Below are 13918 nucleotides of genomic sequence, written 5' to 3' on the forward strand. Positions count from 1 at the left end.
AAAACAATTCACAGAAACAACCCTAAATTCAGCTATAAGCGTCAGAACTGAAGGTTAGGCCACAGGCAGAATTAAACCACTGTATAATTAAGCCAAAATGGAAGTAAACAGAAATGTTTGAGTTAATAACTGTAAAATGTGTTGTTAGTAACTAAATTAGATTTCCATAGAATAACATAGAATGTCTTTAAAGTAGCTAGCTAGGATACTTCGCTTTTATAAAGGGACCCTGACTAAACAAATACAAACACAAGAAAATCAGTTCTCCACAGCATAGGAATGGAGGTTGGTAAGTCCATATTCTTCTCTTTTTAAAGTACTTTTGCTCTAAAATAAGATGATGCCCCTTAAAAGTGAGGTGTATTTATCTAGTTAGCTTTATAAATACTGTATATTCTGATGCTAACTACTTTAGCAGAATAAATGTAAAGAAAAAAACATGAATTAGTAACTAAATGCTAAAAGTATTAGCTAGCATTAAATATAACATTTACAAATGTGAAATGAGTACAATCACTTGCTAGCTAGCTAGTTATATAACAGGTTAGATTTTTTAGCTAGCAGTTCCCCACAGAACTGCAGGCGAACGTCTCAGTACACCCAGAATCTAAGAACTGAATTTCTAAAGCTGGATGATAAGCATAACCTTAACAACTGAAAGATTAGCCAAAGGAAAGCAGCTCAGATATTAGCCACTGTAGGTTAGCGGAGTTAACGTTAGCCATAGCTAGCAAAGTGACCCTGACTATAAACAAACACAGATAATTTTCCCACTGAACTTTAGGGAAACTTCCCAGAATGTCTAGAATCCCTCTAGACATACTGAAGTTCATTATATCATATCCAGCATTCATTCTTATAGGGGCACCATGTGGGTGGAATGTGGGCTATGTGGGTTCCAGGTGGGCATGTATGTGTTGCTACTGAGACACAGTTGGTCTTCCCAAATGTACCGCATCTAGCCCTGTGATAATAACTATTAATGTTTATTTATATAACTGTAATTATAATGGCAGTGATATATTGATAATATAATTGCACAATGTTTTTATAATAGCTGTTTTGAAGAACAGTAAACCTTTAATTATCAATAATACTGGAATTAGAATATAACATTAGAATATAACACTGGAATAAGAATATAACATTTTGAAATTTTCATAAAACAAATATAAAAACAAATCTTTGTTTTTAAACAAAGGCAGCATATCAGCACATTAGTGTTCAATTAGTGTTCAATATTTGCCATTTTTGCAAGTAAGCAAAAATTAAGTTGAGGTCACGTCCATTTTTTGTAAAGCCCTATCCGGACGGGATTAGTTTCTCAGGGGGACGTCTGTAAAAAATATTTCAAACTTCTACTCAGTGATAAAACTCTTGCATCCAGAAAAATAGAAGGACAAGTGAGTTTTTGATTTTCACAGTCACATGACATCGCGTTCAGTAGCTCCTCCATTTCCACTCGCTGTTGTGTTTACGTGGATCTCGGTGGAAATGCACATCCAAAGTGTAATTTCTGTGCGTGGCAGTGGACAAATATCTATTTTATTAAATGTAAGGTGAGAAAACTCAGAGGTGTGCGTCCGGACGGAGTTCAGCAAAAAACAGTAGGTAATTCAGCCTATAATTGTCTCAGAGGACATCAAAATACATACATGGTAGTTCCGGATGGGAATAAAATCACAGAGAAAATTATGCTTTATGGTTACAGCCCAATTTTTTCATAGGTCCCATCAAGGACGTATGTGCAGTGTATAATCCAAATGCGTCCCAATTTAACCCCTCCTCACGCTACGGACCCTGGTCAGCATCCATACTGTATGTTGGACTAATACAGAGCCCATGTACAAACCCCTCTGTTTGGGCTACTTATACAGGCCCCATATGGGCATGTTATTTGGGACTATACTCTTTTTAATGTCTCTTTAATCTAAAAAGCAGTTTATATCAATAATGATAATTAATATTGTTCATCATGAACTTAAAAAAATAGAGGTTACACCTACAGCAAAACAGTACAGAAAACTAGAAAACTAGTCCAGTAGAAAAACTAAACCTAAACAGAAAATTAAACAGAAAAAAATCAATGAAATACTAATGGATAATGGTGAAAATGTTAGTAAGAAAAATGAACACGTTTGAGGTGTAAATATATTATCATCTGCAAATACCATCAGGTATTAATTATACAGTGTGACAGTACAGTACAGTAGAACTACAGTACTAAAACTACTATCGACAAAAACAGAAAAATACAGAAGCCAAGCTAAAATACTTTAGTACATCCAGCATAAAGTGTAGTTTGCTACACAGGGATTAATCTTAGTCTTGAAAGAAAATACATTTTGAATAGACATTTTCAAGTGAAAGGAAAATACAGCCTACGATATGAACTAAGTTATGAAAGTGATTTAGAAGCACAACAAATCAGTTTGTATTATCTCGGCTCTCAAGAAACAGTTCCTAAAAGGAATTAGGAAGTAAGATTAACTGACTGAGGTCTACAGTGTATGTAAGTGAGCAAGACGGAGGTTCATATTCTTAGTGTAATTAAAGTTAAGTAATGTTATCATTATCAATCCATCAAATGTTTATGTCCACAGCAGTGAGAGAGCGTAAATAGTTCCTACCCACCTGTGGAGCTGTGCTGTAGGCATGCAGAGTGTGTGGTGGATAAAGTGTGTGAGACAGCCTGCATGTCTCGCTCGGGTTTGGTTGGCTGGTTGGTTGGTGACTGTGAGCAGGTAGGGCAGGTGCACACTAAGGGGTTGGGTTGCAGCCTGTAGAGGCGTGTGAGAGAGAGAGAGAGAGAGAGAGAGAGAGAGAGAGAGAGAGAGAGAGACAAGCTCAGACAAGCTAATATTACAAACTATCAAATTGACAAATTGATGATGCATGTAGTAATTTTATTATACTGATTTTAACAACAAATAAATTCATTTCCAAATGTATTAAAAATAATATTCTTAAACGTGTAACTGTTGATATATAGTCATTATTTTTAAGAGTGTATTAATAACTGACATGCCAAAAGTCATGAGTCAGTGTGTAACAGTGTGTGTTGATCACAAGGTGTTACCTCAGGGGACAGCATAGAAACGCTTACGCATGTATAAGTTGTGAGGTGTTATCTTGTAAGCGAGGCTGAACACTGGCCAGTGTGCTTATGGTAACGTGAATTATCGGAGGTCTGATAGGTGGTTCTGGTAGGTGGTAATGATGGTGACTGGCAGTGTCTGTCTAGAATTGTCTATGCAAACAGTTATGTGACTCTGGCACAAATTTACAACACATTGTTTTGTTTATTATAATATATATAATTTGCTTAAAGCAGTATCTGAATAAAATACATTTCTGTAACAAACTTAAGATTTACATAGCCACCCCCTAGCAAATAAAAAAAATGGAACATAAGAACAATATCCTAAATTAGTTTTTATTTTAATTCAATACATTTACAGCACATTTTCTAGTTATTTATATTTGTCACACTCTAATAAACACCTGGGACAATCATCTCAACATCAATTTAAAATAATTATTTAACCCATTTTTTAAATGTGCTGCATATAAAATGATATGCTGCATATAAAAACTAAATGGAGGCTATAAAGCTAGCCTGGATGGCTTTCACTGTGTGTTATTAAAATGTAATGCTGTATTATGTCCACCAAGATCAACGAACTTTGACAGTATGTTTAATGTAAAATTACATTTATTGTAAATTAAAAATGACACATTACATACTTTCATATAATCAGACAGATTTGAATAAGCACACACACAAACCACCTTCTTCTGTACAATATTAATATGTATGAGTATTACAATAAGTAGTATTCACTACCCTGAAAACACCTAAATAAAAAGACAGACCAAAACAGTTTTTTAAAACATTTTTTGGCAAAAGTTGTTAAAATAAACATAAATCATATTCAGTATGTTGTAAAGTAAAATGTACCAAACGTACTCTTTTTGTATAAAGCTTTATATGTACACAGTCTAAATTGTTTGACTTGTTTAAAACATCATATGGCTGCACAATAATGGAATATAATTCAGCAACACAATTTTTGTCCTATGATTAAAAAAACCCTGAAGACAGAACTTGGTGTATGTAATTTGCAAAAAAAAAATATATATATATAGTTTAATTTGTGTGCAAACCTGCAACATATTTGACACATAATGATACCAGCAGCTCTTCAAAGAAGTACAAACAGGCATACATTGATTTTCTAAAGTGACGTAATCCCTGAGATGAATTTTAAGACTTGCTGATGAAATTAAAGCTTGAATGAATCACAGGCAGAGAGTGAAAGTCCACAGTTCTTCTGGTTCACTCGTCCTCCTTCTCATCGTCTGAGCTAAAAACTTTACCCTGAGAAGATAAACCCAAAATACAATTGACTTTAGATTCATAGTTAATGAGCAACATGAAATGTTAAATAAATGAATATTAAATAAAGCATCATCATAATATTGCAATGTTTACCTAAAAATGTATTAAACAGAGGTGTCTTGGGCATAATTCAGTGAAACGGTTAATAAGGGAGGTGCTTTAGGGGAACTGTGTTGGGATTAGTTGTTCAGTGCAGGATTTTTATCTTATTCTGTATTATTTTATGTAGGGCTGGATAATATGGGCAAAATTTACATCACAATATACCTCTTAATATCTGTCAATGTGATCTAATTCCAATATTGAAATGAACAGTATAAAAGTCACTACTTGTGGTGTACATAATCACTCACTGACAGAGCTGGGCCATATGGTAAAATATTCTATAGTGATATTTAAATACATTTTTACAACACAGAATTTATCTTTTTTTTTTTTTTACTTGCAGATAAAATGCATCAGAAGTGGCAGATGCTTAAAAAAGGTTATAAAAGTATAAGACATAGTACAGTGATATGATAAAATATTGTCATATTGCTTGGGTCTATTTTCATGTCAAACAGCTAAATGTTCAATTAATAATCGAATCATAAACGGCAACACAGAGGTCACGATAACTATCACGGTAACTATTTCGTCTCTAAGATAATTGTGGTACAGGTAACCTAGCAATGATGCAGTGCTTACAAGCCAAATAGAGCAGCTACAAACGGAGCAGCAATAGAACTAACTCGTGGAGTTTTTTAAACCAAACAGATTGTATTTTCTCGTCCTCTTTAAGTAAACATCTTTTAATGAACAGCAATAATGGAACTGTGGTATGATTGCAATAATACACTTGAGGTTCGTGCTATAACGTGTGATATTGGCACTGCCTATGACCGCAGCACAGCAGTGCCAATATTACACATTATAGCACAAACCTTGAGTGTGTTATTGTGATTATACCGCAGTTTCATTATCACTGTTTATTGAAAGATTTTGACTTAAAGAGGACAAGAAAATATAATCTGTTTGGTTAAAATAGTTCTATTGCTGTTCCGTTTGTAGCTGTGCTGTTTGGCTTGTAAGCGCTGCATCGTTGCTAGGTTACCTGTATATGGCAGAGTAATACATGGAGAGCTATGGTTACAGTACATTACTGGCTGATAACAACACTCATAGAATGCCTCTCCCCCAGTCACATTGCAGGCTCAGACTAATTGTGGTATAATAAAGCCATTACACACTTTTAAGAGCAATGAACATTTATTTATTATTTTTATGCAGGTATGGGAATTGGAATATCATTTTTAAAATATCCTAAATAAATAAAACACTGTTTTTAAGGAATTGATAAAATTACTTTTTTAATTTCTTAAAGTATTAGAAATCAGGGACCTGTTTCTCAAAAGCATGGAGAGATAGTGCTTAGTTTGAAGCTCATTCAACCATCCAAGAATCACCTCAGTGCTAAGAACCTTTTGGGAAACCCATTGCAGCTCAGTTGATGTGTGCAGTGACTGTAACTAAAGTATACTCACATAGCCCCCCTGTTGGTTGACCCAGGCAGTGTAATTTTCCTGGAGGTATTTGGCACCGAATCCCAGCACTCTGTTCATTGGGTGGCGGTCCATGACTGTCAGACGGCTGGTGAGTTCACAGATAAGAGCGATGTGGGCTTCCTTTGGGTGTTTTACAGGAGGTGCCTCTTCTGGGGTTACTCTCTGAATAAAGAACCTGGTCAGTTTCTTAAAGAAACTGTACGAGAGAATTCCCTGCAGCTGCTGCATCAACTCACGGTTGTTTTTTATCTATAGATAGAGAAAATACAGCAGACAATTAATGACATCATAGTAGTAAAAGACATCAGGGCAGTAAAATACTGAAATGTTATATCTCCCTCTGTAGATTCCCCCCTGACTGGTAGTGAAGGAAGTGATCATCTGTCAGACTGACTCATCTTTTAAGAGTTCCAGGAACAAACTTAAAATAGTCAGTCATATTAAACGCTGCAGGGTTCTGGAAGGTTTTTATATTTTGCTATGTCAATCTTCTTGTATTACCACGGAAGTGTGAATCATAAAGATAAGAGGAAATTAAAGCAAAATATGTTTTTACATTATCCTATATCGCTGCTGATACACAAAAACCTTGTATCTCCAACTTCACAGTCAATTTAAAAAAAACCTCTTCACTTTTATTGGAAGTAAATGTAAAAAAAATCATAAATTTTTTAAACAATGTAAAAACAGCTGACAGATTCACATTATGCAAAACGTGGAAAACAGTAAAATTATTCATCAACATAATAGAGTATACAGACCATCCTAGTGGAGTTTCTTGTCACTCTCACATAGATATTTGATGATTAAATTAGATTAAACTTGTTACACAATTTATTTGTATTGTAAAATATCTATTATTAAATATAAATATATATATATATATATATATATATATATATATATATATATATATATATATATATATATGAATATTTAAACAAATATTAATAAAAATACATTTGTAATTACATAAATATATTTACACAGATAAAATATATAGATAAACAAAAATAATTTTACTAATTTTACATTCAAATCTAAACATGTATAATAAAAAAGGCATAAAAAATATTAATGTTCTAGAATAAATTTTGTCATAAACTAACAAAACTATGTTTTTTATTGTTTTTGGTGCCACCTTGTGGAATAAACGTTGTAATCAAACTCTTTACAGGGATCTGTTTCTCTGAATCTGACTTTACAGTACAATCTGAGTTAATTAAAAAAAAAAAGGTGAATAGTGAATAAATAAATGCGCTCTACATCTATACACTAACAAGACCTTACAGCACTACACACTTACCTCCTCATCGAGTTTGTCTCCATGCTCTCTGAGGATCTCCACTATTTTATCAACTACATCTGTGAACAGAAGACAGAAGATCACACTGTAAACTCTTACAACAGTAACAACAGTATTAGTATATGTTCATCTCAGATTCATAACAGGCAATCATAAAAAAATATTTTTTATATTATGGCACTAATAATTAAAAATCAAGTCAACTAACTGACTTTAAGTGAAGACATTACAATTCCTTTTAATTAGCTTCGTTAACATTTAATTAATGTAAACCTTATATTATAATCCAAACCCACAGCTAAACTTCCCTAACGTTCCAGCAGAACTTGTATCCGTAACTGTACTTAACAACATTTCCAAAAGCCCCTGAGGAAACTAGTAAAATGAGGCTGCTCCTGACTCAACTCTGAGCTATTCGTTTAGCCAAACTACCAAATCATGAGTTTACAATCTTGTTTGTAGCAGATAGTGTTTGTTTTATTCTATTGTATATAATATTTTTATTAACATTAACATTAAGCACAGAGGACAAGTTTCCTCAAAACCTTTAATTTAAGTGAGTAACAAACCTACAAACAAAGCATAAGAAAAGATTTAGTAATTGAAGACCAAAACTTAACAACTGGCGTCAAAGAACATCTTAACTGCAGGAAAAACAAAAATTATATTTAATAACAATGAATAGATGAATAATGAATATTTTTTTCAAGTGCCCTTTCCCCCACTACAGCCTTGTTTGTTTTCTCTGTATTTCTTGCATTGTTATTATCAATTCTTTTCCCAATAGCACCACAAAACCTTCCACAATGTCCCTTTGTCAGCAATAATAAAGGGAAATGCTAAATAGGTGTGTTTCTTTTTGTATCATGCAAAATCTGATTGAAATTAAACAGGATGGGAACTACAAAGTATTTTTTCGAGACTGCATATTAGTGCTCAGTTAACCAAATAAACTTAACACATGTTATTACTCAAGTTGAACTTTTCACAAGGATGTAACAGATACTGTCAAAAGCTGTGATGAAAGTGTTCGCAAAACAAACAAAGGCAATTGGAATAGTTACCAGTTTTAATCACTGTTTTTACTTGTTACTTGTGTAATGAACTTGTTATTGGTTCAGCAACATATGAGAACTGTTACCTTGTAATATTTGTCAATAAAATATATTGTAACTTTGAAAAGTTTATTTCGAATTAATAATGTTAGAATTTTTTTTTCTACAATTTAAACTTTGCAAAAGATCCTTCATGTGAACTAATGATTTTAGGTAAAGACTTCTAATATAAAATTGATTGTACTAGATCCAGTTAAGAGTCTATGTTAATACATTTTGTCTTCTTTTTTCATTTTGTCTTAATAATTTAAGGCAACCAGTTTCCACACAAATTTCTAGTCATTAAAGTTATTTTAATGCAGGTAATGCAGCTCCTATAAAGATTAAATCAAATCTAATATCAATATTTAACTAGACATGAATATCGATAAGAAAATCACAGTAAGCAAGGAGTGTTTAATGTAAATATGTTAGTAATCACACATTTTAATAATATATCAATAGTCTAATTGTTGCCTTTTTTCTTTGTAGGAGTTCTTTTCTCATTATATATCTACTAGAGACTAGACAAGAGAAATTTTGTCTGTCCAGTATCATTTATTTTACTTTAATCCTGGATATATAGAGATATTTAGAGTGCATTATTAGTATCATGACATTCTGGGTCATCAACTTCTGTTACATATCTGAGTAAATTCTTGTTTTTTTTAGTATCTCAGTTAGGGGTGTGCCATATCTTATTGTATGCAATAATGACATTTTATTTTCATTTTGTTGCAGTGGTATATTCTTAAAATACTTTTTGTAATTCAGTGTTTTGTCATATCATAAAATATCGTGATATTATTTTAGGGTCTATATCGCCCACCCCTAGTTTCTGTTGTATGCTTGAAATAGTTATATTTGTCCTTAATAAAACTTTGTTGCAGTAGTATATTCTTATAATTATGAATCAGATTTTTTTTGTTGTTTGTCATATTGCCAAGAATTTCGTTATCGCGAAAGTACCCTGACATACTCTGATATTATTTAAGGGCTATTTCACCCACCCTTTTACACCTGTACTACACACAGATGCGAACAAAATGTTAATGACAGGTGAGACCAAAGATAAAAAGAGAAGAGAAGATACAATGAGTAATGACTCACCATCACTGTCAGTTTCAAGATCAGAAGGCTGGAAATGCACAGAATCAGAGATCTTGGTCAACTTGTTGACAATGTCGTCTACTTCCGTGTCTGGGCCAGCTGAAAAAAACAACAACAAAGTGACAGTTTCAGTTCTCTGTCTTGACAATACAGTAAAAATACAGGATTCCATGCTAGATTCCAAGAAAAAAACATAGTTACCAATTCTTACAAACAGATATTACACACATATTACAGATTATCATAAGACAGTAGGGCTGTGTATCTGAACATGACGATACAATATGTATCACAATATATGGGTTACAATTTAATATAATCTAAATAGTATGCAATTCTGTAAGCAAGGCAATATAGTGCTTTTTTATTTTATTTTAAAATTATAAATGATAAAATCCGAGTTAAAGAAATGTTTATATAAACAATCTGCGACTGCTGGGCCCTTAAGCAAGGCTTTTAACTCTCACTACTCCATGGGAAATGCAGAAAATGCTGCCTACTGCTTACATTAATAAGATCCTACAACCAGTAGCCTTATCTTTTCTAAATGTACGATCCAGCGTGCTATTCCAACAGGACAATGCTCATCCTCATTCTGATTCTGTCTCAAGAACTTGCCTTAAAAACACATATATTAGGGCATGTCCAGCTGCATTACCAGACTTATTCTTAATTAAAAAATTGTGGGATGATACTGGAAGCTCTATCAACATTTCTACACAACCCTACCACATAATCTGGATAAGAATGTTTAAGATAAATTGGAAGGATTATCGCAGGACTCTTAGGAACCTTTACAACTTCATGCCGAAACATCTGGCACATTCTGTTACACATGTGGTACACACCACTTCTGTACGTGTAGCTCAATTTACATAAATTATGTGTTCTAACACTTACCCTCAAATGATGATGCCCGACTTCTGGAGATGTTACTACTCACTGGAATACTGTGTTCCTTCTGTGGCCGAATGCAAGCTAAAAGCTTATTAAAAGCAATTATTTTCCTTCTATTTTTCTTTGCTTTGTTGCACTCAGCTGATGGCACGGGTGATGCAGGCTTGTTTTCTGTTGTCCCATTGCTTTGTAATAGGGGCGTGTAAGTGGGTCCTTTCTTCTTTGTGTAGGTTTGAAGGAGTCTGTACTCAAAGCTGTCTTCAGTAATTGTCTGAGTGTGTCCATTGGCCTCTTGTCTGTTCAAAAATATGGGGACACGTCACACAATGTCCAGCAGCAGATAATATATATATACTCCAAAGTCAAATTTACAACCTAAATCAAGTGTTGGCTTAGCTGCTTAAAATGTCGTTAAACCAGGTCTCAATGTAAAAGGAGGGAGGGGGTAAATTTGAACTGAATGGTTTGAAAGTGTTTTTAATCAAACATTTGTAAGTTGAATGAAATATTAGAGCTATCAGATATATCAATAGGAAAAATAAATATTTAATAGTCACTATTGCAATTTATCAAATTTAACAATACAGCAGTATCTGAATATAACATTATGTAACTTTGCCAACTTCTATTATACTCTAATATAATCACTGTGTAACTTTGGATACACACAGTTTATTATAGATACAGTATTTCATATTAACTCTTCATGCTAAACCAAGTTTCAGTTAGGAAAAGGGTGGGTGCAGCATAAACATGAAGATACTTGTCCTTAAGGGTGAGTAATACAATATTTATTATTCTGAAAAAGAAATAAACCATCCATGTGTAACTGGATTTAATACAGCTCAGTATGTTCTTTAATGCTCACTGAATTACAAACACCCCGCACTGATAATAAATGTGGTTCTACTGGTAACACATAATCAATCTTTCACAGATGTTATTGTTATATTTATTAATGCCCATACTCATAATTACTTGCAAATTAATAAATTAACGTTATCAATATAGAAAGCTTTTTATCCATGTCCACTGGAAATTAGAAAATAGATTTAGCAGAGTGGTGTAAGTTATATATTACACTTTACTTTTTATAACTATATGTAAAAATACAAATGTTTCCAACATTGAAATAAAGATGTTTTCGTGATTGCATGTGATTTTCAGCTATTTACGTGTAAAAACCTAAAACTGTGACTTTTCATGACAAACCTAACAAAAAGTGTTATTACAAGTCAAATGAAAACCTTTATTTATTGCAGATAAAACACTTAACTGTAGCAATGTAGTAATGCCCCAACACCAATAGGGGGTGAAGACTAGCACATGCCTCCTTCGATACATGAGAAGTCAGCCACCGCCTCTTTTCAAACTGCTGCTGTAGCTGACAGCAAGCTACATAAACGGGATTCAAACTGGCAATCTCCTGATCATAGTGGCAGCGCTTAGCCCATAGGACCACTCGGAGCCCAAATTGAGCTATGTTAACTAAAAATATTCTTAATATTTGACCAGCAGAATTGTAAAAAAAAAAATGAGTACATTAAAATATTGTGTATTTTCTCTTAAAAATGTCTTTAACATCTTGTAATATCACATTTTGATCATATACTCCATCCCTAGTTCACATAGTTAGCTTCATATTTATTATTATGTGATTATTATATTTATTATCATGTGATTTCCATATTTATTATCATATGATTATTATATTTATTATCATGTGATTTCCATATTTATTATCATATGATTATTATATTTATTATTATGTGAAATGGCAAAATAAAACCTTAAAGCCCACATGCTTTCTGTAAGTGGAGAAATTCACAGAAACTGAAGACAGAAGTTTAGTTCAGTCAGAGCTGGAGTGTGTTTACCCTCTTGAGCTTCCACAGCTGTTCATACATTAAAGTGTGAAAAGCTGAGAACCAGTTCAGAACCAGAGTAAACAAGAACCCACAGCACTGCCATTAATAAACCGCCCAGTGTTACACGAACTTTACCAGAGTTTTTATCTAGTATCTCTACTGGGTGAAACCGAAAGTAAAAAATAAAACCATAGCTAAAGCTAAAGCTAAAGCTAAAGTACATGGGGAAGTTTTGGACCTCGGGCTGAGTCTAGACATGTCCTGTAACCTCCCGCCCTCTTAACACAGATTAGTACTGTATATCTACACTCTAACTCGTGACTCCAGCAGCGTACTCAAACTCATACATGAGTACACGAGTTTTGGTAAAAAAAAAAAAAAATAAAAATATAGACTTAACTATAAAAATTAAATAAAAATCCATAATTAAGTTATTGTTTTAATGGCGTTTAATATTCGTAGCTGACATTTTTGAATTTGATTTTAATAAGACTTTAGTTGACTTTTAATGAAAGCTGATTTAAAATTTCTTAGTTCTCTTATAAATTAAATATTTTATATATATATATATATATATATATATATATATATATATATATATATATATATATATATATATATATATATATATATATATATATTATAATATTTATAGATAATTATACGTTTTATAATAAATGGCGTTTAATATTCATAGTTGGCTTTTTTATGGCTTTTAATATTCACAATATTTCCTTAAGAAAAAGAATATATATACAAATATTTTAGTAATCATTTTAGGTTTATATTGCCTATAGTTGACTTTAAATAAAAAATCTTGTTTAAACTGGCTTAGTTTCAAAGCAACTACTTTTAATATGTACAGATGACTATACGTTTTATAATACATAAGCTAGCTTTTAATAATCGAAGTTGATTAGTTTTCACAAAAATTACGTTGAACATTCATAGTTGACTTATTTTAAGAAAAATACTTTTAATAAAGCTGACTTTTAATAAAAATATATATATTTAAAAAAATCCTAAATGCCTTTTTAGATGGGTTATTTATAGATGGGTTGTGTTTTAAAAGACAATGGTTTTAATATGTATAGTTGTATAGTATACAAAGTTTTAATTAAACTAATAAAGACTTTTAATTTATATTCGGCCATCGCTAACCTAGCTTACTACATTCCAGCAGAAACAGCCTGTGTAAGTGAGTCTGCGCTTTTTTATTAATTTAATAATTTAATATATTGTGTATTAATAAAACAGGGCAGTTAAAAACTAAGTAGTTAGCGAACTAAAGAGACGCCGGACTGATATAGCTGTATTAGAAATGAATCATTAAACAGACTGTAAACTAACTTTAATGTGTATAAATCTCCCCTGTTGTCTGAACAGGGTAAACACTTACACAGTCTGAATATCCACACGGAGATCCGCCATTCTCTCTCCCGCTGCCGCTCCTCTAAACTCCACAGCAGACCGGAGACTCTGGTCTTTAAATGTAGCTTCATTTCAAGTGTTGTGGGAGTTCAGTGACGATATTGTTTGTGACGTAGACCATAGACCACCCTTTCTGGTGAGGTCACCATGTCTCATCAGACTGTTTATCCCTCCCTCATATATGGCGTGTTTTTTTTTTCTGTGGGCGTATAAAAACAGTGCTTCCCCCTTCCCTCCGATATACCATAAAACCGCCAGAGGGAGCC

General features: G+C 32.7%; 2 protein-coding genes across 2 annotated transcripts in view; both read right to left on the reverse strand.

Moving 5' to 3' along the window:
- LOC103043012 (ras association domain-containing protein 5-like) overlaps positions 1-2840 on the reverse strand; it is a 36273-nt gene extending 33433 nt beyond the window's left edge. The window contains exon 1 of the mRNA XM_049473431.1: positions 2635-2840. Coding sequence (XP_049329388.1) covers positions 2635-2657 — 23 coding nt within the window. The 5' untranslated portion in view covers positions 2658-2840. The remainder of the gene's footprint in view (positions 1-2634) is intronic.
- Positions 2841-3697: 857 nt separating this feature from the next.
- LOC111192944 (uncharacterized) lies at positions 3698-13757 on the reverse strand. Its single transcript, XM_022671298.2, has 6 exons — positions 13621-13757; positions 10357-10649; positions 9457-9555; positions 7253-7311; positions 5926-6195; positions 3698-4381 (listed from the first exon to the last, which is right to left on the reverse strand). Exons 1-6 carry the CDS (start codon positions 13650-13652, stop codon positions 4340-4342), a joined length of 795 nt encoding a protein of 264 aa, XP_022527019.2. The 5' UTR covers positions 13653-13757; the 3' UTR covers positions 3698-4339.
- Between the last annotated feature and the right edge of the window lie 161 nt (positions 13758-13918).

Source organism: Astyanax mexicanus, chromosome 2, assembly GCF_023375975.1.
Source record: "Astyanax mexicanus isolate ESR-SI-001 chromosome 2, AstMex3_surface, whole genome shotgun sequence".
Lineage (NCBI taxonomy): Eukaryota > Metazoa > Chordata > Actinopteri > Characiformes > Acestrorhamphidae > Astyanax > Astyanax mexicanus.

Coding starts and splice junctions, on each gene's coding strand:
- LOC111192944 (XM_022671298.2), bottom strand. CDS start 13,652: ATGGCGGATCTCCGTGTGGATATTCAGACTGT. Junction 10,650..13,620: donor CGTGTGGATATTCAGACTGT/GTAAGTGTTTAC, acceptor ATTTTTGAACAG/ACAAGAGGCCAATGGACACA. Junction 9,556..10,356: donor TCGGGCATCATCATTTGAGG/GTAAGTGTTAGA, acceptor TGTTTTTTTCAG/CTGGCCCAGACACGGAAGTA.